The sequence below is a fragment of the Mauremys mutica genome, chromosome 5, assembly GCF_020497125.1.
Source record: "Mauremys mutica isolate MM-2020 ecotype Southern chromosome 5, ASM2049712v1, whole genome shotgun sequence".
NCBI classification, from domain to species: Eukaryota; Metazoa; Chordata; order Testudines; family Geoemydidae; genus Mauremys; species Mauremys mutica.
The window spans coordinates 82,133,763-82,159,575 of record NC_059076.1 but is presented as its reverse complement, the minus strand read 5'-3'; the positions used below and the strand labels follow the sequence as shown (position 1 = coordinate 82,159,575).

General features: G+C 39.3%; 1 protein-coding gene across 1 annotated transcript in view; it reads right to left on the bottom strand.

The window, feature by feature from the left end:
• Nucleotides 1-25,813, bottom strand: part of TENM3 (teneurin transmembrane protein 3) — a 1,686,859-nt gene that overhangs the window by 85,545 nt on the left and 1,575,501 nt on the right. The window contains exons 23-24 of the mRNA XM_045017713.1: nt 6,252-6,398; nt 126-342 (exon numbers count right to left, since the gene is read on the bottom strand). Coding sequence (XP_044873648.1) covers nt 126-342; nt 6,252-6,398 — 364 coding nt within the window. The remainder of the gene's footprint in view (nt 1-125; nt 343-6,251; nt 6,399-25,813) is intronic.

Below are 25,813 nucleotides of genomic sequence, written 5' to 3'. Positions count from 1 at the left end.
TGCATTTGTTGAAAGCCCACTCCATTAAATGTCACAATCGCAGTGGACATCCTAACAATGTGAATCACATATACACTTTAAAATTTCATTTTATGCTCATGAAGGAATGATCCATTCATATTCACCTCTTATTGAAAGGACTTTCTCCAGGTATCACATGGGTACTATCTGGCCCTGTAAGAAAACTGATCCGGTCATAAAAAGATTTGGCAGCTTGCTGAGATGGTGATTGTTGGCTTTGGCTAATGATATCTTGGGGATCAGGCAATCCACGACAATAGGGCTGATTTTGGCAGGAACTCTGCAAGCAGCAGTCGGGATCCATGCAGTCAATTAATCCATCTGTGGGCAGAAATTCAGACAAATGAATAATGCTTCTTTCTGTTCTTTATATCTGAATGAGCAATTAGACACACTTTTCATTCAGAGGGATTTAAAAATTATTAGTAGTTTAGATTTTTAATCATTCACTTTCAAGAAATGAAAGGCCCAATCTTGTACTGAGCTCCCAAACTCCCATGGAAATCAATGGGAATTGAAGCCACTCAGAATCTTGCAGGTTTAGTCCTCATATTAAAAATATTTATTACATTTTTTGCTTATTTAAAACAAAAGAAAGCATTTAGACTCTCCAGACACAACTGACTTATAAATATTAAATACTTTTTATGGGGGTTAAATAGCTTTTATGCAAGGTTATTTGGTATGCAAAGAAGAGAAACAGGTAACTCCCACTCTACTGCATTCTTGAACCTATATAATGTATCTGTGCTCCAAGTAGCTTTAAATATTAAAGAACATTTATCAAGCTAGATTTTTTTTTAACTTTGGAAGAAAGGGTTTGCGGCTACTGGCAAAAGTAATCTCCACAAGTCTTTTGCATAAAAATGTATGAGTGCAAAATCTATGTTAAACATTTTATATTTTAATTCATGAGCAGCTGACGCTGAATGTTAGCTAACACAAACATGCTTTACGTACACATGTGGATTGTTTTTATGTATAGGTACAGCACATTCACATATGATACAGATTAAACCCGTCATCTCTAGAAATCTAATATGGTGGGGGATTAAAATCAAACTCAAATAGATTACTGTTTAATTAGCTGCAAGTACAACAAGTCTGGAAATGTTAGCTACAGAAAGTTTTCTAGGTAATTTAATACAGTATCATAGAGCTGATAATTGTTTTCCCCCAAAGAGCAGCAAGGCTGAGATAGCTCAAGCATATTATCATTCAATTTAGATAAGGAAAGAGGACTGTATTTTACAAAAGAATAGAAAATATGCTGATACAGCAGCTTGAGGAAACCTATGATAGTTCCATTTACAAAACAGCCAGCTTTATTATTAAAACTAAAACCACACACGCAAATCAACCATGGTTATATTAATGCATTATGTGCTAAAATGATATAAATAAAGTTTTCTTCCAAATGTAGCTTATGCTGCATTTTGCTTAAGAATTTCTGTACTACACGGAACAGAGTTAATGTGCTGGCATAGTTTTAAGGGCCTGATGATACATTTCTTGCTCACATAAAACTCCCACTTCAGTCAACCAACATCAGTGGGCACTTCAGGAATGGTAAAGGAGTGACGACTCAGACCATACATTGAATTAAGAAGAAGTATTACTGATCCGGGAGGATTTTCTTAAGACTGATTCCATAAAAATATGAAAACTTTCATAACCAAAATATTCTGATACCATATTAGTTTTGGCTGGACTAACGTGGGTCAGTATTAAAACCCAATACAGTCACGGCTAAAGGCTTTGTTTTGATTTTTACACTTCTATGTCCTCCCTCAGGCAATATTTGGTACAGTTGCCAAAGAGAAATGCACAAATTTAGTCATTCATCTTTGTTAGTTTATAAAAAGCAAATGTACATCTGGTGTGTAGTCTGCAGGTCATAAAACTGCATGAGATTGACATCTTCTGAACTAATCAGCTGGAAATGCATTTTTACAAGCCTCTCTGCTAACATCAATCAGAGAAAGAATCTCATTTTCACCAGCCAAGATACAGGTACACACTGTTTGTTATTTTTCTGTGGAGTTTATCAGCAACTTGCCCAAGCGAGTGACGGATGGTTATGAATCTGGCTCTCTATAACTTAAGAGAACATTTTTCATTCTCTCTCTATACTTATATAGCTAGTGCTGTCTAGTGATACTAAGTTGTCTGTTTATTGCCCTCTGTGTCAAAAAGTGGAATAGCTCAACAAAATCATTGATGTATTTTAGTTTAGCCTAAAATTATTAGACTTGACTTAGCTGCTATATTTCTCAGAGTTAAAGGAAAAAAATACAAAGAAAATCAAAGATGTTCCAGTTCATTCAATAATCATTACCAACTCAGGAAGACTATTTTGTATTTTTGATTCTAGATATAAGTTGTTCTTTCATGTACAGCAGATATGTATATATTTGTGAAGAGAAAATCTTCATCCATTCAGAAAGTTTAAAATCTTGTAATAAAAATTTTGGCTAGCTGAACTTTTTCCTTAGCTGAAACATGCATAGAACTGCAGCAGGATATGGTCTTGTTTTAAGAACTGCTATCTCTAGAGATGAATAAAAAGGCACTGAAAGGGAGGGGTCAGAACTCCCCCAGGGTGTGTTTTGTCCCATTGTCCCAGCCTCACCCCCTGGAAAGCCCCCTGGTATGTTTGGGAAGTAAATTCAAAACAGAACATAGATTAGAGACCTACAAATTGGAAAATCATAAGCCCCGTTTTTAAAAGAAACACCAATTAACTAGGAGGTTGATGGGGAATATTTCTCAAAGGTGCATTTTAGAATTATATTCTGCAAAGCTGGCCAAGGAAGGATGGCAACATCACTTAACCCCCGTAACTGACATTCCTTTTGAAATTCTATATATTATGGAGTCAGGGTGTAGGAAAGGCATCTTTTGCATAGATTTATTTTACTATAAGTTGACTTACGTGATTAATGGAAGTTCCAGCTCTTTCTGACTGCTTTCAAGGTCACATATAGCTCAGAACAGGACCCAATCCAAATCTCCTGTTTAATCAGTGAGAGTTTTCCAATTGACTTTAATGAGAGGCAAACCAGGCTGTTACTGTATAAATCAGCTCTATAAAGCTTCACAGAAGGTTGCTGCTGAGACTGAGTGCCTGCTGAGTTTTTAAATGGCTTGGAGAACCTGTAGAGCTGGTAAAGCCTGCATATTTTCTCCTGCAGAAATAAACTCTGTAGGCTCCTTGCCCAAGCAACTTTTTCTTTTGAGGAGCTTCCCAAGATCTACAGACTCCTAATAGATATTTCAGTCCCTCATTGCTCCTTATACTGTATATATGGAGTTGTGTTTCATGATAAACTGATTGCAACTGAGAAAAAAGACTTTACTTTCATTTCAGAAGATAAGTGAGATCCTTGCATGTAAATTTTACTTTACTCTGAGCCATAACTAGCTAATGATTTTTATATGAAACCACAATTGACTTAAATGGAAATTCTACATACATGATAATGATAAAAGATGGGTCTTTTTTATATAGTGTAATACAGGAGCAATTTTTCTAAGTGAGGAAGTACAAGCATTCTCTGTCTTTGGCTGCACATGCTTTGTTCCCACTGAATTCAAATGGAGTCCCTTCTCTCCTCACAAGTACATTAAGAACAGAATTCAGCCTATGCTCATTGTGTGCATCCATAAGTCTAAGCCAGGTCTACACTGAAAAGTTAAGTTGACCCAGCTACATCGCTCAGGGGTGTGAAAAATCTTCCATTTACCTAACTACCACCTCCTTGGCCGGTGGACGAACTACAGTGATGAGAGAACAACCTCCTGTTGCTGTAGTGAGTGGCTACACTGAAGTGCTACAGAGGCATAGCTACAGTGCTGCAGTGTTTTAACTGTAGATGTAGCCTAAGGGTATATCTACACTGCAAAAAGAAACCCACAGCAGTGAGTCTGAAACCTGTATAAACTGACTCAGACTCATACTAAAGGGCTAAAAATAGCAATGTACTGTTCCTCCTTGGGCTGGAGCCCAGACTCTGAAACATGGTGACAGGGTTGGATCTCAGAACTTGAGCTATAGCCCAAGTGAGAATGTCTGCTATTTTTAGCACTGTAGCACAATCAGAGTCAGCTGACCAGCCGTCTCAGACTTGCTGCTATGGGTGTATATATATATATATATATATATATTTTGCAGTGTAGATGTACACGAAAGCTACATTCTCTCCTGTTATAAACTGTCATAGCTTCACTGAAGTCTACTTCATTGATTCCAGTGGCGCTATGCCAACTTACACAGGGCAGAGAGCTTGGTCCAATATTGGCTCACTGCCCAACTGAACCAACTAGTCACTAGAGCCTAATGGGTCACCTCAGGACCCAAACTGTGAAACGTATGAACAGTTAACTCAAAATATAAAATAAGCGATATAGAAGTGTTGGAAATAAACATTTATCTTAACATACAATCTGAAAAATAGAAAATAAACTTAGCAAAGATGTTTTGACAATAATGTTTTCCTCATGTATAATCTCAATGGTAAATGTTGTTACTACTATTCTTTATTATGTGTATTACTGAGATCAGGGCCGCATCATGCTAGACCAGGGGTAGGCAACCTATGGCACACGTGCTGAAGGCGGCACGTGAGCTGATTTTCAGTGGCACTCACACTGCCCTGTTCCTGCCCACTGGTCCGGGGGGCTCTGCATTTTAATTTAATTTTAAATAAAGCTTCTTAAAGATTTTAAAAACCTTATTTACTTTACATACAACAATAGTTTAGTTATATAATATAGACTTATAGAAAGAGACCTTCTGAAAATGTTAAAATGTATTACTGGCATGCGAAACCTTAAATTAGAGTGAATAAATGAAGACTCGGCACAGCACTTCTGAAAGGTTGCCAACTCCTGTGCTAGACAGAAGCAAAGAGACTATGAGGAAGGGAATCGGAGCAAACAGCCAGTCAAAACAGGGACGGAATATCCAGAGCAAAAACTGAAATCGGGCACTGATGACATAATCAGTGTCCAAAGGTCCTTATTGAAGCTGGTTGCCTCTGCTCCTTCTGGATGAGCTTCTGGGTTGCCCCTCACAGCAGTTCCATTTCCCCAGACTCACAAAGAGGCAGGGGGGTGGGGATGCTCTCCCCTGCAGAGTTCTGAGACGCTGGGGGAGAGGAGCTACAGGGTAATGTGAAGTTCAATCTAATATTTTACTATATTATTTCCTTCACATGGTAGATGTGATTCTGAAGACAAGTTGATAAGTTATATCTACCTTTTATATCTCTTTTAGGCCCCAACCCAGCAGTGAGATGTACACAGGCAGATCCCTGAAGCCAGTGGTCCTGCATGCATGTCATTGTGGATTGGGGCTTTGTTATCTAAAAAGAAATATTCAATTTGTTGGATAAGTGACAGACCACAGGATAGCAAGTAAAAGAATGGTGCTGGGAGTGTCCTGTTCATTACCTGGCTTCACAGGTTATGGATAAATGAGCTATTCTTACACTGGGCACACATCCTGTGATGCAATTGTTTCTAATGATATGGTCCCAAATGCAAAGTCCTTACACAGTCCTTTCACTCAATGATATTCCTAATGAAGTCAATGAAAATGTTGTCTTAGTAAAGATTTTAGAACTGTTCTGTATTTGCGTACAATATGTTTCTAATGCTCACGGAATTAAGACCCTACTGTTTGTCCTTGCATAAAATAACGTTATCTGGAATCTAATGTGTCACTAATGGATTTCTAAATACACCTTTCAGAGGTGTAGCCGTGTTAGTCTGGATCTGTAAAAGCAGCAAAGAGTCCTGTGGCACCTTATAGACTAACAGATGTATTGGAGCATGAGTTTTCGTGGGTGAATACCCACTTTGTCGGATGCATGTAGTGGAAATTTCCAGAGGCAGGTATAAATATGCAAGCAAGTTTCCACTACATGCATCCGACAAAATGGGTATTCACCCACGAAAGCTCATGCTCCGATACTTCTGTTAGTCTATAAGGGGCCACAGGACTCTTTGCTGCTAAATACACCTTTGTAACCAACTCTTAAGGGTTTGCTGGCATCCCAAATGAAGGCAGTCAATGTTGTAGTACCATCTATTTTTACATGCATCTCATCAATCTAGTAAAATATATGTATGATTCTCATAGCAGCATTTTTTCACCTGATTGTAAAATTCTTTGCTTCTCAATATATTTTCCCCAGTGTTAAAATTTAACTCTGTATAAAACTTACCTCCTTCATTGTCCTTGCTATCAGTGCACAGAGTTTCCATGGCTACATCACATCCTGCTCCTCTCCATCCTGGCTGGCAAACACAATGCCAACCATTTTGGTCCAATGTACATCTTCCATTGCTATTGCACAGACCAGGGCAGCCCTCTGTCAAAAGAGACAAAGAAGGAGATCAAAGTGATTTAAATATTGCAATTATTTTCAGAAAAAAAAATACAAACAGGGGACACTTACTGGGAACAGGCCTTAATAACAGCACAAATACTGTAATTGCACATGGAGAGGAACAGCAACATTACCTAGGGAAATCTAATTCTTAACCAAGTGGCATCTTTGATTGGCCTGACACTTGAGACACCACTTACCTGTGCAGGCAGGAAATATATGCAACAATCCTCTAAAATACCTGCAGGCCAGACAAAATTAAGTTTTTATTTTGTTTGAGAAAGCAACAAGAGAGGAGCACACAGCACAAAACACAGTCATGTAAAGTGATACCATTTCTGTGCTTGTGGTATAGATTAATATTTGCCCTGTGCAATATTGGTCACTTGCTGGTACAGATTTTGTTAAGCTCCTCGTTACTTTAAATAAATCCCTCCAGATTCTGAAGTATGAAAGTAAGTATGATTCTATGCACGCAGTAAAAGAGAACATTAATTTTATCTGGTCTCAGAGTTGCCGTATATTCATGTGAAATTACAGTGCATTAAATAATCACACAAAGTATAGGCCAGTTTTAATGACTATACTTTATGCCAAAAGTACATTCCTTTTCACAGAATAAGCAAAGCCCAGGAAATAGTGAAGCAGCTTAGCATCTATTCTAACAAACATTAGGATTCAGGCTGCATACGGATGGGACAGGACTGACAGGATTTCCAACTAAATGTAATAGCTGTGCGTATTTGATTACTTAGGACGGACAAAATGAAATACCATAAGGACCACAATAAAACATTGATAGACTGAACAAAAACACGGTAGTGACGTGCTTCAAGACAGATAGCGGAGAGTGATTCTTTGTGACAATCTCCCTAAGGCTTTTGTGCTGTTACCTTTATATCCTATCTTGTCTGCTTTTATGGCCAAGGAGGGAAAATTTGGGAAACAATTAAAATAATTTAATATATCCAAAATCTATAATTGTTTTACGTCTAACATTACATAAAAACAATATCTGTCACTTCCTACTGATGAAATCTGGCATGCAGCCAACATGATCCGTATGAGGATGATGACACTTTATAAATATGTAGATTCTAGTTCCTTATCTATGATAGTGATAAGACATTGACAGAAGCAAGTACAGAAATGGTATTAAATATCCTAAGAAGAAGTGGTGGCTACAAATCAGATATTTTTGGACACAACAGTTATTTGTAACTTTACACAGTATAAAAATAAATAAAACTTGCCACAGCATTTTTTTATTTTTATTGGTTTTGCTTTATCTACCTATATGTAAACTAGAAAACTGCCTGGTTTTGGTTAATGTTTAGTCACTCTTGGAACAATCTGTTCAAGATAATTATATTAATTTTTCTTCTAAGGAATTATTAATTTACTGACTCCCTTCTCCACCTATGTAGCGTGAAATAAAAAAAAGTCTATGGGGCATTGTCTTTGTAAAATGTTGAAGGTACGGAAGGAAGGGAATCGTAACAGCCTCTCATAACAAGGTATGATAGAGTTATACTTATGGATATCATGTCATCATGCCAGGCTGAGATTAGTCTTGCTGCCCTTTTTCTTTTCAGGCTGCAGTTGCCAACTGTATTTATTAACTGTATGTGCAGAAGGCTAATTTTGCTTCTGAATACATTTCTTCTGCTTTGTTTATAGAAGACAGAGATTTAATTCCCCTACTGACAAAGTGTTACAGAAGTCACCTGAGTGCACTCAAGACTTATGTATGAAAGCCTGGATATTGTCATGAATATTGCCATATTCTAATGAAAAAAGCACAAAAAAGGAATAGAAAAAAGGTAATTTGGGGAAAGAGGGATAGGGATTTTCTTTTTGGAAGTATTTTTTCACCTATTTTTTACAATAACTGAAGATATGAGAAACTCTGCTGTTTTATGTTGGGCCTTATTCTGCCCATGAATTTTGTATCTCTGATCCATTCCGTTGCAAACATTGTAAGGCTTTTTACAGCTTCTCATACAAAACTTAAAATAAGATTTCACATAGATTTTCAAACATTTAGAAAAAGGGAGGCAACAGAATGTGTATACAAAATTAAGTGGGTTGCTCTCGCTATTTAATCAAATTATGTATTAGAATTGATGGTTTCTTACTCTGTGACAAGAGTGTCAGTTTGCTTCTTTTCTTAAATATTTAATGCTTCACAACTAAGTGCCCAACTAGCGGGATTAATAAAACAAACAGCAAATGGACTGTTATCTTCAGTTTTTGGTTTTGGAAAAAATTAATGTATTTATACAGTATATATAGAAATTTATGTAACAATTAGTTAAATGTTCATGTGTGACACAAAAGGTTTAGTATTTTAAGTCTGAGGTATGTATTAAAAGTAATGTGAACCAAATTTATAATTCATGGAATACACATAAGAAAAAGTTGCTTTTGCCAAATCTAGTGCAGTGGTCAATATAAATATAAATATATCAATAAACATGTAGGCATAGGCAGGTCAACAAAGAGCAAATATACAGTACCTTTAACTATCTTATCCAAATAGTGAGCTTGAGAATTAAAAAGGAAAAAAAAAAAAAAACAGACAGACATTTCAGAAGTGTCACATAGGACAAGAATTGTTCAGAATTCACATGCAAATAGAGCAGGTGCAGCTGATATGAGAGAGACCTTACAGTACACAACAGAAATGTATTTCATAGCTTCTAAAAATGCAAAATATTATTTTTCAGCAAATGCAGTCGTGATTCTATGAAAAACTCAGCATTTAAAAACAAGGCTACAGAAAAAACAGATGCTACCTTTCAAAGACTGGGTTTTTCTTTTTTTCTTCCTTCTGACTGCTTTAGTCATATTTTGATTTTTATGTAGGACATATATGAAAGCTAGCAAAGAAATATGATTTTAATGCATCTTAGATCAGTTACTTAGTTTATGAACTTTAAAACACTGACCAGAGTGGAAGATCCAGTCTTTTTTTCAGGTCATGTATTGCTCAGACAATATAACCAGCACTATATCTGAATTCTGATCTGGATTAGCAGCATTTTAGGGAGGAATAATGTGCCTCTGCTTTAGCTCAACCCAGTTATTCATCTTAGCACAAACAGCTAATTATGCAAAACAGTGAGCTAAATTATGTGAGGGGGATTTTGTGTGGAGGATAGTAGTCTGATAGTGATGAAGTTGAAATTACCAAATCCATTTCAAGTAGAAAGAAGGCTGGTGTTAAACTAAGGTTTTAGATGTATAAAAATAAACAACATTGAATATCCAAGAATAGCAAGAATCCAACAATAAGTAATGATATCTAGAAAGAGAAGAAGCCACTGAGACATGTTAGTTGTATTCTATACCATTTAAACTTTTGGTAATTATCATCTCGAAATTTGGAAGTGGGGTTGGGGGGAGGAGGGGAGAAAATTTCAGCTTCTTAGGCTTTGAGGAAGAAAATGTAAGATGCTCAAAGCATAACTTATTCTTGATAATGAGAAGGTTAAAAGTTGACAGGACAAGATGTAAATAGTAATAACAGGACATTTAAGACAGTAACTACGAAGTAAATATCTTTTCATATAAACCACAACTAAAAAGAAAAGAAATATACCTGCATTTCAATGTGGGCCCAATTCTCCCCTCATCAACACCAGTGTAACTCCACTGAGTTTAGTGGGGTTGCTCTGTGATTACTCTCTGATGTGCATGAGAGAAGAATCAAGTCTTGTCCATATAAACTGTGAGCACTAATATTTGTTTGAAGATTATATGCAGTATATTTGTGCTACTGATACATTTAAAGTATTTACACACATGAAGATATAGCACGTTATGAACAAACAGCTTAATAAGTGGAATAATAAAATAAACAGTTATGGAATGGAAAATAACAAAAATGAAATGGAAGAAAATCCAAAAAATTGGGAAAAGCATGTTTTTATTAAATGAGCTGACCATGCAGCATTGCCTTCCTGAATGGTACCGAAACTAAGGAGAGGTCATATAGTAAAAGATTAAATGCAAGGGTAAAGGGACCAGAGGATCTCTAACTACTTTCCTCTGCCCACCAAGGGGCTCTTCGGTGGGATTTGGGACAATCTATCTAGTGTCAGCCACTGGCACATATATATTTATAAGGACTCCCTTGCCTGTTTCTTTCTGGTATTCTGGTATGATAAAGCACTCTCATGAGCAGTTTGGCTAATGCAATAACCAGGAGCCAAAAGGTTAGCTGCAGTATCACATGATGAAAGTGAAAAGAGGCCGTAAAACAAACAAATCTATCTGGGCGCTATGTTGACAGGGTCAGGAGGGAGATGTGTCCAGGCCTTCTCAACCAGCAGGGTGGCAGATTGATGCAGGACTTAGGTGTAAAGTATGTTAAAAAGGTGATGCTGTGAGGAGAGTAAAGGGAATTCTCATGGTTCTGAATGGAATGTGGAAAAATACAAGCAGAGGTGTAAAATTCCAAAGATTTTCTAGTATTATTATACCAAAAAACCCAACAACCCCCAAGTATATATTGCACTCACAGATCGTGCAGTATAAACAGGTACATACTTAACAAGTGGCAGATACATTTCCCTTATAAACTGTCCTGCAAAGAATTGTTAATGCTGGCTGGAAAATTCACATTTACCACTGTATGTTTCACCACAGATCACAAATCAGACTTTTTTTAATTTAATGTTTCCCATTAGTCTTCCATTAGAGATATAAGTAGGTAACATCCTTAGCGTATTCATATGCTAGTTTCTGTAGATGTGCTAGAACAGCTACAGTCTGCAAATAAGTATATATTAAATCCATTTATTCCAATCAGCTCCTGTTTAAATCAGCATGAGCAGCATACCCATTGATTTGATATTCCTTAATTGGTACTCACTGCACTGTTTTATTACTGATTACCCTGTCATAAAGGATTATAACAGTGACATAATTTTAAATGCTGTATAACAAATCCATATTCTTATTAATTTATTCATACACTTTACGAGAGATTTTCACTTACCATAATCTTTCTAGTCAAAGATTAGAATATAACATGCCAAATATTCTGTTTAGTAAATAGTATCATCAGGAAGTCTATCTAGTCTGATACTGTGCCAAAATACTTTGCCAGTATTAACAGCTTTTTCTTCAGACTGGGAACATAAACATTGTTCTTAGGAAAATTAGTTATGGGTTTTACTATTTAATTTTTCCTGTTCTGGAAAGTTTGCTAAAAGGAAAAAATTAAGTTTGGCTCCATAAAAACCACATAAGAATGCCTTGAATGACTCCCAAATATGGGTATTTGCCTTGGCTACACATAGCAGGCTTTAGACAAATGATTTAACGAATGCCGTGGATTAATGCTGGGGGGGGGGGGAGGACGTGGAATGAGCATACCGGTGTGTGGAAGAAGTATGAAATGAACTTCACAAAAATAGCAGACACATGGATGGATCACTAACAAACAGTTCGGCATAGATATAGCTGTATAGTACTAACACTTAATTTCATTTTGGAGCCTAATCATCCCAAAAGGGGCGTGCAAAACTAACTGCAGCATGTTTCCTTTTCATCCACTTTACATATAATCCTTATAGTCCATAATCCTAATTATGGACTCATTTACAGTGGTGTAAATCCAGGGCAACTCTGCTGTAATCAAGAGTTACTTCACTATAATTAGGAACAGAATTTTGCCCCATGACACCATCCATCAAGAAGCAAGGAAGTAAATAAATAAATAAATAAATAAACCAATCAACAAAACCCTGTCAGTCTAGGCCAGCATAAAAGAGTGAGGCTGCAAACCTCCTCCATCTTTTTTGCTTCCTTCATCTTGGAGAAGGCACCCATTCCTTCCATGCTCTAGCTCTGACTTTCTCTTTTCCTTAGTCCTCTCCAGTCTTGTCAGAACAGAAAAAGAAAGAAGAAATCAGAAAGAATGAAGAAAAACAGAAGGAGAGGAAAGAGGGTAAGAGAAGCATTCTGCTTCTGAGAAAGAGCTAGCAACGTAGGGGAGAGAACCACTGGAACACTGCTTCTACATTCTATACGTCTTCCTCTCAGGGCTCAAAACCTAGCTTTGTACTGGATCAGCCTCTCTCTTAAGAAGCAGCAGGCACTACCCTGCCTCAGCTTCACAGCTCTATGTTGCTGCCTGTAATGTCCCGAGCAGCTGTCTCCCTGCAGAACCATTTTTTCAGTCACACTATCATATTAAAATAAGTGTTTCTGAATTTTATGTGAAAGCACTGGACCTTCTGGTGGTTCCTTCAGTTCCTTTTTGGTCTACCTGGGCTGCTACTTTTCTTGTGCTCCCTCCTCATAACCAGTTAATTCAGTGGGAGAAGTCCCTCTCCATTAAAAATATTGCTCCATACCTTCACCACTTCCATAGGCTTGAAAGAGAAACGTACTTACCTTGTATGTAACTGAGGTTCTTCAAAATGGTTGTCCCTGTGGGTGTTCCACTTGAGGTGAATCTGCCATTGGAGAATTTCAGCAGCAGTGCCTGGCTGGGTCGTACATGTGCTATCCCCATTTTGCATCGCCTCTGGCGGTTACATAACATTGTGCAATGAACCCCCTCTCAGGCCCTTCTCTGCTGCAGAGTCCCTGGCATGAAACTCTGAAGTAGAGGGGAGGAGGGAGGATAGTAGAGCACCTACAGGGACAACCATCTCGAAGAACCTCAATTACTGCACAGGATGAGTAACTTTCTCTTCTTTGAGGAGTGTCCCTGCGGGTGCTCCGCTTTAGGAGACTGTAGAGCAGTGCTCCTCAGTGGAAGAAATGGGCTTCCGAGTTGTAGTTGTGATGGATGATAAGATTGTGAGTCCAAGCAGAGCGTCTGATGATGAGTACTGCTCTATTGTGTAGTGTTCTCTGAACGAGTGGACTGGTGCCCAAGTTGTTGCTATGCAGATGTCCATGATGGTTATATTGTTGAGGAAGAATATTGATGTAGAAAGCGAACTAGTGGAGAGTGTGCGGGCCCCCAGTGCGGGTTGTATGTGCTGCTGGCAATAGCAAAGGTCAATGCAGCCAGAGATCCATTCTGAGAGCCTTTGTTTGGATATGGCAATTCCTTTAGATCTCTCTGTGATGGAGAGAAATAATTTCGGTGACTTTCTGAAAGTTTTAGTCCTGTCAGTGTAAAATGCTAGCGCCCTTCTGATGTCCAGGGTGTGGAACATTGCTTCTCATCTGTTCCCATGAGTTTTTGGAAAGAATGATGGGAGATGGATGGGCTGGTTCAAGTGGAATGAGGAAACTATTTTAGATAAAAACTTTAGATGGTGTCTTAGAGAAACCTTATTTTTAAAGAATATTGTGTATGGATGGTATGTCATGAGAGCCCCAAGTTTTCCTACTCATCATGCGAATGTGGTAGCGATGAGAAAAGCCACCTTCATTGACAGGTGGAGAAGTGAACACCTCGTTACGGGTTCAAATGAGAGTACAGTAAGGTATTGTAGCACTAGATTAAGGTCCCATGGTGGCGTAATGGCTTGTATTTCAAGATAAAGATTATGTATACCCTTGAGAAATAGTTTAGTGGTCCGGTGGGCAAAGACTGAAAATTTGTCAACTTTGTGGTGGAAAGCTGTGATTGCCACAAGGTGTACTCTGATTGAACTCATTGAGAGACCTGATTTCCTAAGTTCCAGTATCTAATCTAATATCTAATATCATTTATAAAGGAGACGTAGTTGCCACTCTTTGTGTATTCTGGCACCATATGTGGAATCTCTCCCATTTGTGTAGGTAGGTAGGTCATGTAGTAGAGCTTTTGCTGTTTAATGGTAAGTCTCTTACTTCCTCTGAACAGGTCATGTTGCTGCGTTGGACCCATGGAGTCGCCATGCTTTCAGATGAAGTATTGCCAAGTTGGGTGGTGGACCTGGCCTGCATCTTGAAACAGTAGATGCGGAAGAAGGGAAAGAGTGAGTGGTGGACACACAGCCACCTTCAACAGGTTTGTCTAGACCACAAGGGGACTATCAAGATGATTCTGGATTTGTCAGTCCTTATCTTGTGTATGACCCTAGATAGGAGAAGTGTAGGGAGAAACCTGTACAGTAGAGGTACACCCCGTTTGAAGAGAAAAGCATTGCTTAGAGATCAGGGTTCCAATCCTGCTCTTGAGCAGAAGTATGGGCACTTGGCATTCTGGGTTGTGGCAAAGAGGTCTATGGTTGGGAATCCCCAGCATTTAAATACCCCCTGCAGTACACCAGTGTTTATTTCCCATTTGTGGTCCTGGGAGAATTTTCTGCTCAACCTGTCCACGTTTTGGCATCCTGGTAGGTAGGAGGCTAAGATATCAATGTTGTGGTGGATGCACCAGTTCCATAATCATATCACTTCTATGCACAGTGAGTGTGACTATGCCCCACCTTGTCAGTTTAAATAAAACATACAAGCAACGTTGTCTGTCAACGCCTTTACGAACTTGCCACTGATTACGGGTAGGAAGTCTGAGCATGAGTTGCGGACTGCTGGTAGTTCTAATAGGTTATGTGCAATGTTGATTCCACGGAGGACCACCCACTCTGGATTGTGTGGCTGTGCAAGTGTGCCCCCAACCCTAGCAGAGAAGCATCCTTTGTGAGTATCACTGATGGAGGGGTCTGTGCAAAAGGGGACTCCTGCGCAAACATTGTGTGGTCAAGTCCACCAATGCAGAGAGCTTTTTACTGTGCTTGGCATTGTAAGGTACTTATTTTTATTGTGTGTCTGTGTGGAATGTATACTGTCCTGAACCAGCCTTGAAGGAAATGCATGTGTACTCTGGCATGCTTCATGACAAATGTCATTGCTCACGTATGGCCTAATAGTTGGAGGCAGATCCTTGCCAATGTCTGTGGGCTGGTTTATGTTGCAGTGATCAGATTGTCTAAAGTGACAAATCTGTGGGGAGGGCGGGCGGGCAGAGAAGCTGTGGCTGCCAGTTAATCGATGAAGGCCCTAATGAACTCTAGTTGCTGCACAGGCGTGAATGTTTATTTTTGCTCATTTATTTGTAGGCCCAGTTGTGGGAAGAGTGACATTGTCCTTTGGGTAGCTCCTAGGGCTTCTTCTTGTGTAGAGGCGTTGAGTAAGCAATCATCCAGATAGGGGAATATTATGGCTCCTGGTCTGAGGAAGTGAGCTGCCGCCACCACGTGTACTTTCGAGAATACCCATTGAACTGTAGACAGGCCAAAAGGGAGTACTTTGTATTGGTAATGATCTTTTTCCAGAACAAATCTGAGAAATCTCCTGTGTGAAGGATGTATTGTTATGTGGAAATATGCATCCTGGAGGTCGAGGGCTGGGGACCAGTGCCCTTGTTCTAGTGCTGGAATTATTGTTGCTAGCGTGACCATCCTGAACAATTGGGTCTGCATGAATTTGTTGAGTTTCCTTAGGTTGAGAATGGGCCTTCATCCTCCAGTTTTTTTCTGGGATAAGAAATACTCCTCTCCCCCGATATAATGCCGTCCTTGGGAGCCAAAAAAATCGCGTTATAGGTGAAACTATGTTATATCGAACTTGCTTTGATCCGCTGGAGCATGCAGCCCCCCGCCAACCCCCCCCGAGCTCTGCTTTACTGCGTTATATCTGAATTCATTTTATATCGGGTCACGTTATATCAGGGTAGAGGTAGTGAGAGTAGAAACTCTTCCCTCTGTGTTATGTTGGTACTGGCCCAAGTGCAGAAGATGATTTACTTCCTGTCATAGTAGGTGCTGATGAGAAGAGTCCCTGAAGAGGGATGGGGAGGGAGGGGGGTTGGGGGAATGGAGGTAAATTGGATTGAATAGCCAGTCTTGATAATTTCTACTACCCATTTGTCTGATGTGATGATCTGCCACACTGGCTAGAATGGAATCAGATGGTCTCCGAAAGGATGGATGGTTGTGGATGATTCCAGTACTTGCAAATAGGGGAGATTTCTTGGGCGTTTGACCAAACCATAAAAACTGCTGTTTAGAGGGGGCGTTGCTGGGATGTCGATGTTGAGATGGGAGTGTTCTTCATCTTGTGGGTCTCTGCCTCTGTCTTTGCAGGTCATATTACCTCTGTAGTTTTGTGTATTGTGCAGATCTTGCTCTTTGCGCTGAGTAATATTTCCCATTTTTTTCTTTGTGTAGGTGTGTCGATGCCTATGGATCAAAGAGTCACCTTGAAGTCTTTTAGTCAGTGGCGGCTCCAGGAACCAGCGTGCCAAGTGCGTGCCTGGGGTGGCAAGTGGCAGGGGGTGCCCTGCTGGTCCCTGCGAGGGCAGCAGTCAGGCAGCCTTCAGCAGCTTGCCTGCGGGAGGTCTGCTGGTCCCGTGGATTCAGCAGCAATTCGGTGGCGGGTATGCTGAAGCCGCAGGACCGGGGACCTTCCGTAGGCGCACCACCAAAGGCAGCCTGCCTGCCGTGCTTGGGGCGGCAAAAAAGCTAGAGCTGCCCCTGCTTTTAGTGTCTGAAGCAACTCATCTGTCTTAGCTGTGTACAGTTTCGGGCCTCAAACAGGAGATCTTTGACAGTGGATTGTACTTCTTTGGGAAATCCAGAGAAATGGAGCGATGAAGCTCATCGCATGACTATGAGCATGACGATGGAACATGCCGCTATGACTGCTGAGTCCAGTGAGGCTTGTAAGGCTGTTTGAGCTAGGCCCTCAGAGATGACTGCTTTAAATTGCTCTCTTTCTTGTCCTCAGGTAGATAAACAATAAAGTCAGACATCTTTGAATAATTGGAGAGGATGTATTTGCCCATTAATGCCTCATAAGTAGTGATCCTGAATTGTAGATTTGCTGAGGAGAAGGACTTATGCCCAAAATTCTAATCTTTTCAAGTCCCTATTGTATGCAGTGGATCTAGATTGATGTTGTCTGCTGTGCCCATTTATGTCCTCTAACACCACCGAGTCTGGTGTAGAGTGTGAAAACAAAAATTCCATTCCCTGGGAAGGGACATAATATTTTTTTTCTGCTCTTTAACAAGTAGGAGGAATTATTGCTGGGGTCTGCCAGGAGGGCAATCTTGGATGAAGTCAGTGTCTGGAGGAGGTCCAACAGCTTATGTTGTGACTCTGCAACTTCTTCCAATGGTATCTTTAGAGAGTCCGCAATCCATTTAAATGGCTCTTGGAATTGTTAAAATCATCACCTGCTGTGGGTGGTGGGGGCATGAAAGCTTCACCCAGAGAGGAGGAGTAAAAATTGGCAGCTGGGGTAACCTCTTCAGGTCCCTCAGGTGGCTCTTCCAGGGATTCAGAGAGTTCAGGCATTGAGGGTGATGGGGAATGCCTTGACTTCTCTCTCTGTGTACAAGGAGGCTTAGAGTAGTGTTGATGGTATGCCATACATGGGTCTCAGTACGGTCACAGTGGTGGGGATGGCATTGGTGGAGGAAGCCAGGGATGTCCGTAGCACCCATGAGCTTTGGGTCTGGGATGGTGTTCAGATTATTCTGGAGGACCTGGTCTGGTTGTTGTCCGGAGTGATGTAAAGTGAAGATTTCCCTTTCCTCATCATCCTCCTCTTCCCTGGAGAAAGGAGGAACTGATGTGGATGGTGGTGTAAGCTGGTATGGTACTGAGCATCTTTGTGCCAGAGAAATTGCCGTGATGCCGAGAGCATCGGTATTGAGAAGGGTGTTGTTAGCAGTACCGATGCAATTACTACGGTTAATCAGTGCCAAGGATTGTAAGCTACGTGCTATGGAAGCATAAGGTGGTGCCATAGATTGCAGTCCTACTGAGCTACTCAGTGCTGCATGTTGAGTAGCTCCGATGGTACCGAGGAAGGGATGGTAAGTTTCCTTTTGTTGCTTCTGTCCGAGCCTGCCCGCTTAGGGTTGTTGGCTTGCACGGTACCTGCGATACTGGAAGGTCCTGATGCCTCAGAGGTTGTTGGCCTCAGTGCAGTTGGTACCAATAGTGTCTTATGAGCCAGGGATTGCCTCTTTTTGGTAGATTCCCTGGAAGGGGAGGTCGTAAACCACTTCTTGGCCACCTTTTTGGAGGAGTCCTCTTTTCTCGGAGACGGTGGTGGAGAATGCATGTCAGATTCTGCTGGTGGACACCATTGCCCAGGAGAGGTCTGTGATCTGGATCAGCCGGATGCAGAGACGTCTCCATGAGGAGGAGTTTTAACTGAAGATCCCTTGCTTTCGTGGCTTGGGTCTTCAGATTATGGCAGTGGGAGCACTTTTGTGGTATGTGTGTTTTGTTGAGATGGTGGACACATTGTGAGTGTCTGTCAGACACCAGGATTAACAATCGGTAAGTGAGGCAGTGCTTAAAACCTGGGAGCTGAGCAAGACCCTTAAAATAGGGTTTCTCCCATGAAGAAAGGTATCTACATTATCCTAAAGGGTATAATATATGATAATTTAATGGGTATAATGATATTTAAATGACTAAGAAAAAAGGTTTGGGTTTTTTTTTGAGGAAAAATGGGGAAGAGAAAGGATAAATAAAAATTATTAACTAAATAAACGGGGTTATAAAACTACTAATCTAGACTAATTTTTAATCTAATGGTAAACTTGGAGGCACTGCCAATTGCTCCATTTCAATCCCAGGGTGATAGAGAATGAATCGAGGGGGAGCGTTGGTCACACAGCGCTATGTAACCTGCAAAGGTGGCGTGAGACAAGGACAGCACATGTGCGACTCAAGCAGCCACTGCTACTGAAATTCTCTGATTGCAGGTGCAGGGATGCAGATTCACCTAAAGTGGAGCACCCACAGGGACACACCTCGAAGAAGAACCCCTGTGCACTCAGGTATAGATCCTTTTAAAAGGAGAAGAGCAGATGCTACACACTGAAAAAAAACAGTTTTACAGTAAACATATATATCCCTATCGTCAATAGCTTTTAAGCAGATCAATAAACCAAGCTAACACCATCTTAATTCCACAGAAGAAAATTTCACTGTAGGTGATTTAGGACATCAACAGTAGAATAGCATCAGGAGGACATTTTATTAGTGGCATAATCTCCGCTACAAGAGTTGGTTGATAAATGCCTTTTCACTTTTTTAAAGTGTTATGAAATTCTTAATATTTTATCCTTACAAGTACAACTATGCTTGTATATAAATTTGTTTTACATTGCATACATGTGCATAGACTCAAAACTATACTAAAAATATTATTAAGGTGCAAGGTCAAACACTCAAAAGTTAGGAAATGACAGAATTAAGGTTGCCTGCGGAATTTTAGTTTGGCATCCTTGTACATGGGCGTTATGAGTTAGTCTTTAATAAATGATTATATATATTTTTTTCCTTGAAACCTCTGCTTCATTCAGTGCATAGGATGGATAGTACTCACGTAGCGAGGGACTATTCAATATTTTGTTCTCCCCATTCAATGGTTTATTTACTGCCCGCCATTCAGTCCCTGCTCTAAAGACAAAATTATTCATTTCCCCAGGGGTTTTCGATGGTGCTTATCACTAAGGCTACGTTTTAGTCATGGGTATTTTTAGTAAAAGTCATGGGCAGTTCACGGAGAGTAAGCAAAAATTCACAGCCCATGCCCTGTCCATGACTTGTACTATATACCCCAGCTAAAGCTTGGAGTGGGGTGGGATGGTGGCCCAGAGGGTGCCGTGGGTGCTTGGAGGGGCAGTGGCGCATGTCCCGGGGCTGGGACAATTGGCAGGGCTGGCAGGCTCCCTACCTTGCTGCATGCCTCCCTGGAAGCAGCGACATTCACCTCCCTCAGCTCCTAGGCGGAGGTGTGGCCAGACAGCTCTGCACCCTGCCTCCACCCAAGTACCGGCGCCGTAGCTCCCATTGGCCAGGAACTGTGGCCAATGGGAGCTGCAGAGGCGGTGCCTGCCTCCCCCTAGGAGCTGAAAGGTTTTGCCTCTTCCAGGGAACTCCCCCAAGGTAAGCGCCGCCCAATCTGTTCTTAATATTTAACGAAAATAAGTGTTTTAGAAAGACAATGGACATATTTTTACAAAAAAATAATCTTATTTGCAAGTGAAAGTACACATTTTGCAGGCTTCTTCATGTCATTGGACCAATCACATTAAATCAAAAAGATTTTGGGATTTTTCATTTTTATGTCAAATATTAATATGACATTCAATCATGTCATTTTAAGAGAAGAAAGTGTATTTTCTTTCACTCATAACTGAAATTTCAAAAGAAGCTTTTCTTAGCATGTATGAGGAAGAATTTTTAGTATGTATGAGTTAGGAACATTGAAACACTTTAAACATACTTGTGTGTGTGTGTGTATGTATTAGGGCTGTCAAGCAATTAAAAAATTTTATTGTGATTAATTGCACTGTTAAACAATAATACGATACCATTTAAAAATATTTTAGATGTTTTTTACATTTTCAAATATATTGATTTCAATTACAACACAGAATACAAAGTGTACAGTGTTCCCTTTATATTTTTGATTACAAATATTTGCACTGTAAAAAACAAAAGAAATAGTATATTTCAATTCACCTAAGTACTGTAGTGCTTAGTGTCTTTATCATGACAGTTGAATTTACAAATGTAGATTTTTTTGTTACATAACTGCATTCGAAAACAGAACAATGTAAAACTTTAGAGCCTACAAGTCCATTCAGTCTTACATCTTGTTCAGCCAATTGCTCAGACAAACAAGTTTGGTTACATTTACGGGAGATACTGCTGCCTGCTTCTTACTTACAATGTCACCTGAAAGTGAGAACAGGTGGTCGCATGGCACTTTTGTAATTGGCGTTACAAGGTATTTAAGTGCCAGATATGCTAAACATTCGTATGCCCCTTCATGCTTTAACCACCTTTCTGGAGGACGTGCTTCCATGCTGATGGTGCTCATTAAAAAAATAGTGTGTTAATTAATTTTGTGACTGAACTCCCTGGGGGAGAATTGTGTGTCTCCTGCTCTGTGTTTTACCTTTATTCTGCCATATATTTCATGTTATAGCAGTCTCGGATGATGACCCAGCATATGTTCATTTTAAGAACACTTTCACAGCAGATTTGACAAAATGCAAAGAAGGTATCAATGTGAGATTTCTAAAAATAGCTACAGTACTCAACCCCAGGTTTAAGAATCTGAAGTGCCTTCCAAAATCTGAGAGGGATCAGGTATGGGCATGATTTCAGAAGTCTTAAAAGAGCAACACTCTGATGCAGAAACTATAGAACCCGAACCACCAAAAAAGAAAATCCAACCTTCTGATGGTGACATCTGACTCAGATGATGAAAATGAACATGCATCAATCCTCTCTGCTTTGGATCATTACTGAGTAGAACCCATCATGAGGATGGATACGTATCCTCTGGAATGGTGGTTGAAGCATGAAGGGACATATGAATCTTTAGTGCATCTGGCACGTAAGTATCTTTGACGCCGGTTACAACAGCACCATGTGAATGCCTGTTCTCACTTTCAGGTGACATTGTAAACAAGAAGCAGGCAGCGTTATCTCCTTCAAATGTAAGCAAACTTGTTTGTCTGAGTGATTGGCTGAAGTAGGACTGGGTGGACTTGTAGACTCTAAAGTTTTACATTGTTTTACTTTTGAATGCAGTTATTTCTTGTACATAATTCTACATTTGTAAGTTCAACTGTCATGATAAAGAGATTGCACTACAGTGCTTGCATGAGGTGAATTGAAAAATACTATTTCTTTTGTTTATCATTTTTACAGTGCAAATATTTGTAATAAAAATAATATGAAGTGGGCACTGTACACTTTTTATTCTGTCTTGTAATAGAAATCAATACATTTGAAAATGTAGAAAAACATCCAAAAATATGTAATACATTTCAACTGGTATTGTATTGTTTAATAGTGTGATTCATTACAATTAATATTTTTAATCACAGTTAATTTTTTTGAGTTAATCACATGAGTTAACGGCGATTAATAGACAGCCCTATATATGTAAAGAGAGAGAGAGAGAATACATATACTCTAAAATGTTCAAATTCTGGGGAGAAAAAAATTAGTTGGAAGCTCTTCAGCAGAAAGATCTGCTGCTTTTTATGGTAAAACCATTTGTGGGAAATGTTTATTGGGTATGCTAATGATGTAAGCAGAATAATAGAAAATTTTCTGCTACATCAGGGACTAAAGAAGAAATTCAGGAGAGATGAAAGATATGATCTATTTAAAGTGCAGTTATAGTCTGAAAAGTGATCCTCTGGAAAAAATGGGCATCATAGGGTTTACTGTATTTCAATGACTCAATAAAAAAATTGTTCAGTTTCAAGTAAAAACAAGGTTTTTCTGTCTGCTACCCCTGAAAACTCTATCTGGGATCAGAAAGTCAGAATGTGTTCTTACACCCTTAGGCATCATAAATGTGTGCAGTTGGAACTTATTAAGAATACTGTTGATGATGTATGCTCCGCAACAGGATCCAGCTCCCTTTCCATAGCTGTTGCTCTGCAGTGCTTTCGGGAATGAAAAGTGCTACAATCTTTCTATAGTCAGCTGATGAGATTCTGGATATATACAAGAAACAGATCTCTTAAATAAAGAAAATGCTAAAAAAGAAAGGAAGGAAAAGAAAACCAAAGTCTAGATTGTCTCGTATGAAAGAGAAACTTCTGAAGGTGGGAGAAGTATTTAATTAATTGTTCTGTCTTGTGAGTGTGCCTGTGCCACTGAAATTCACTGATGTTTTACGATCTATGCAAGTTTGGGGGTCACCAATGTTTCAAGAAGGGCATCCACACAGAGGCTCAGATGTACAGCATTCTGCAGAGCTCGCTGTTCCACTCTCTCGTTTATATCGCAGCATGGCTTCCTCAGGAATCATGCTGTCCTCCTGTCCTTTGGAGTGAACACTGAACCAAATACACCCCTCAGCAAGATTTCACTATGCAGAGAAGCACCCAGTATTAAATAATTCTGACTAGATTAGTACTCTTTATATTGCACAAAACTATGGGATTAAAGGGAATAATGCCGTGAAGAATAATCCTCTCCCTGACTTTTCCATTTGAAGCTCAGCGTCTTGGTGCACCAGTAGAGGAGCTTCCTCAGGATCAGTGGAAGAAGAAATGATGCAATGGAGCTGGTAATATCTCCTATTTGTGCTGCCCCCCAACTCAGATCAACCTCATCTGGTTCCTCTACATGTAAGGAAGATCAATCAGGCACCCAAACTTGTCTTTGAGCAAGAGGACAAAATATGGCTTAGACTTGAACTCTGATCTGATAGAAAGAAAAGTAGTGCTTTCTCTATGGTCATATTTTAAATCTATTGTAAAATGAGCTCCGAGCTAAACACAAATTAAATTAAGCATGGGTGGGTCTTACAATGCTACAGAGGAGAATTCTGAATAACTATGCATGCCTTGACACTCAGTACTTTTGAACTCATGGTTCAACTCATGGTCAACCAGAAAAAGAGCATAATAGTGCCTTTAGCTTTAGGGCCACATACTCACAAAGCTCTCCAAATCCAATACCTACAGATGCCAATGGAAGTCCACATGGTGCATTATCATGTTCCTATTCATTTTCACTAGTCCTGTGACATAAAGTGGATTATTTTCTGCTTGCAATTTTCCATTTCTTTTTAATGATTATGCAAATCTATAACTTTCAACTATCTCATTTATCTAATTAATGTGGCCTACCTATGGTTATCTCTTACTCAAAAAATCCATGTTTTATATTTTTAAAGATTGATTTATGATTTCATGCAACAGAAAACAGTAAAAAAAAAAGTACTTTGTCTGCTTTTTCTTCTTATCACAACTTAATTTTAGGGTAAATAATTTTGCAAAAGTTCTTAGAACATAAAACAAGGAAGGCCTGATTCCCATAGAGATACAAATGTGTTACAAGCTGTACATTTTTTTTTTTACTGTCCATCATTATTTGAGGCTAATTTCAATTATGCCTATTAGATAAAGTAACCTCATGCAGTTACTAAAAAAGTAGTGTGAATACCACTATTCCAACTTCAGCCCTCCTGAGGGATTAATTAATGAATGCTTAATGACATTAATCCACATTTAGATCACTTATGTTTAACCACATGCTTTCTATGCATACATATATAAATATTAATTTTGGATAGAATGATAATCGTTCAACACCATAACAATTAAACAGCTGTAACCTGTCTCATGTGTTAAGTGATGGAGCTGCAGGCAAGCTCCATAAACAGATGGTCTTACCCACCCATGCTTAATGTTAACGACTTTTTAAAAAAGAGGTGTTGACAAATCAGAACAAGACGGCATAGTTTTAATGCAAATCGGCCAATTTGCAATTTAGATTACTCTAAAAACTAATTTGGTGTATAGAAAAAATTAAGCTGTGTTGTAAAACGGAGACATTATAGAGCACTTGGATATAACAGATTCCCCACCAACATAATTATTTACTGATTTCATTCAGCTAGCAGAGTTTAATGGAAAAGCAGCTGGCAAAGTATTCATATCGATGGGATTTCTATGATTGTTACTTATTTATTAAGGGTACATGACAGTTAAATCACAGAAATAATAGCCCCATTTCAAACAAACACTCTCTCTTCCAACCTCACAATATAGCTATTCAAAAAGGAGAAGGTCACTGAACTCATTGTGAACAGGGCTTAAAAAGAAAACATAACATCAAGCAGCAACAACAAAAACATTTTAGCAAAACTGCAATCAGAAAACATAATTAAGGAATAAATGTTCACTCAGGAGTCTATCTGGTGTCCAGTTGTGCATGTGCAATCTTGCATACACACAGAGATAAAGGTAGAGGTTGAGGATAGAAATTCCAATCTTAAATATGCAAACTACAATTACAGAAACTGGGAGGCCTCCTGTGCTTAATACTTAAAAAAACAAACAAAAAATCACCAACATTTTTAATATGAGACCAATTATTTGAATAGAAATAGAACTGGATTAGGATGAAAATCTACCATAAGAGACAAAAATAGATCTTCACAAAATAGTAAAGGGCCACATTCCAACCTCAGACTCATGAATGCCACTCCCAGACCAAATAAAGAATCGGGCAGGTAATTTCCCATGGCTTTGGGCTGTGGCTCTATGGTAAAATAATCCTTGATCTAAACTGCGCCCATGTGGATTTAAGCAGAGGTAAAATCTTACCACTCCAAGGGGAAAAATATACACAGTAATTTAGAAATCCTTTAATTTCCTTAGCACTTAATGTGCTTTGGAACATACACTGCCCTTTATTGACTCAACTCTATAAGATACTGAGCATCTGTGGGAGATTCCATGCTCCTTCAACTCTTATCAACTTAAGTACATTTCAGGATTAAGTCCCAACCTGAGCATGCAACTCCTGCTGAACAACTTGTACATCAATCTTTGGAATTGTGCGTGCATCATACAGACCTCACAATGAGTGTATCAAGAGCAGGTATGGCATTAAGTGAGATACTGTGTGCAACTACAAAGGGCC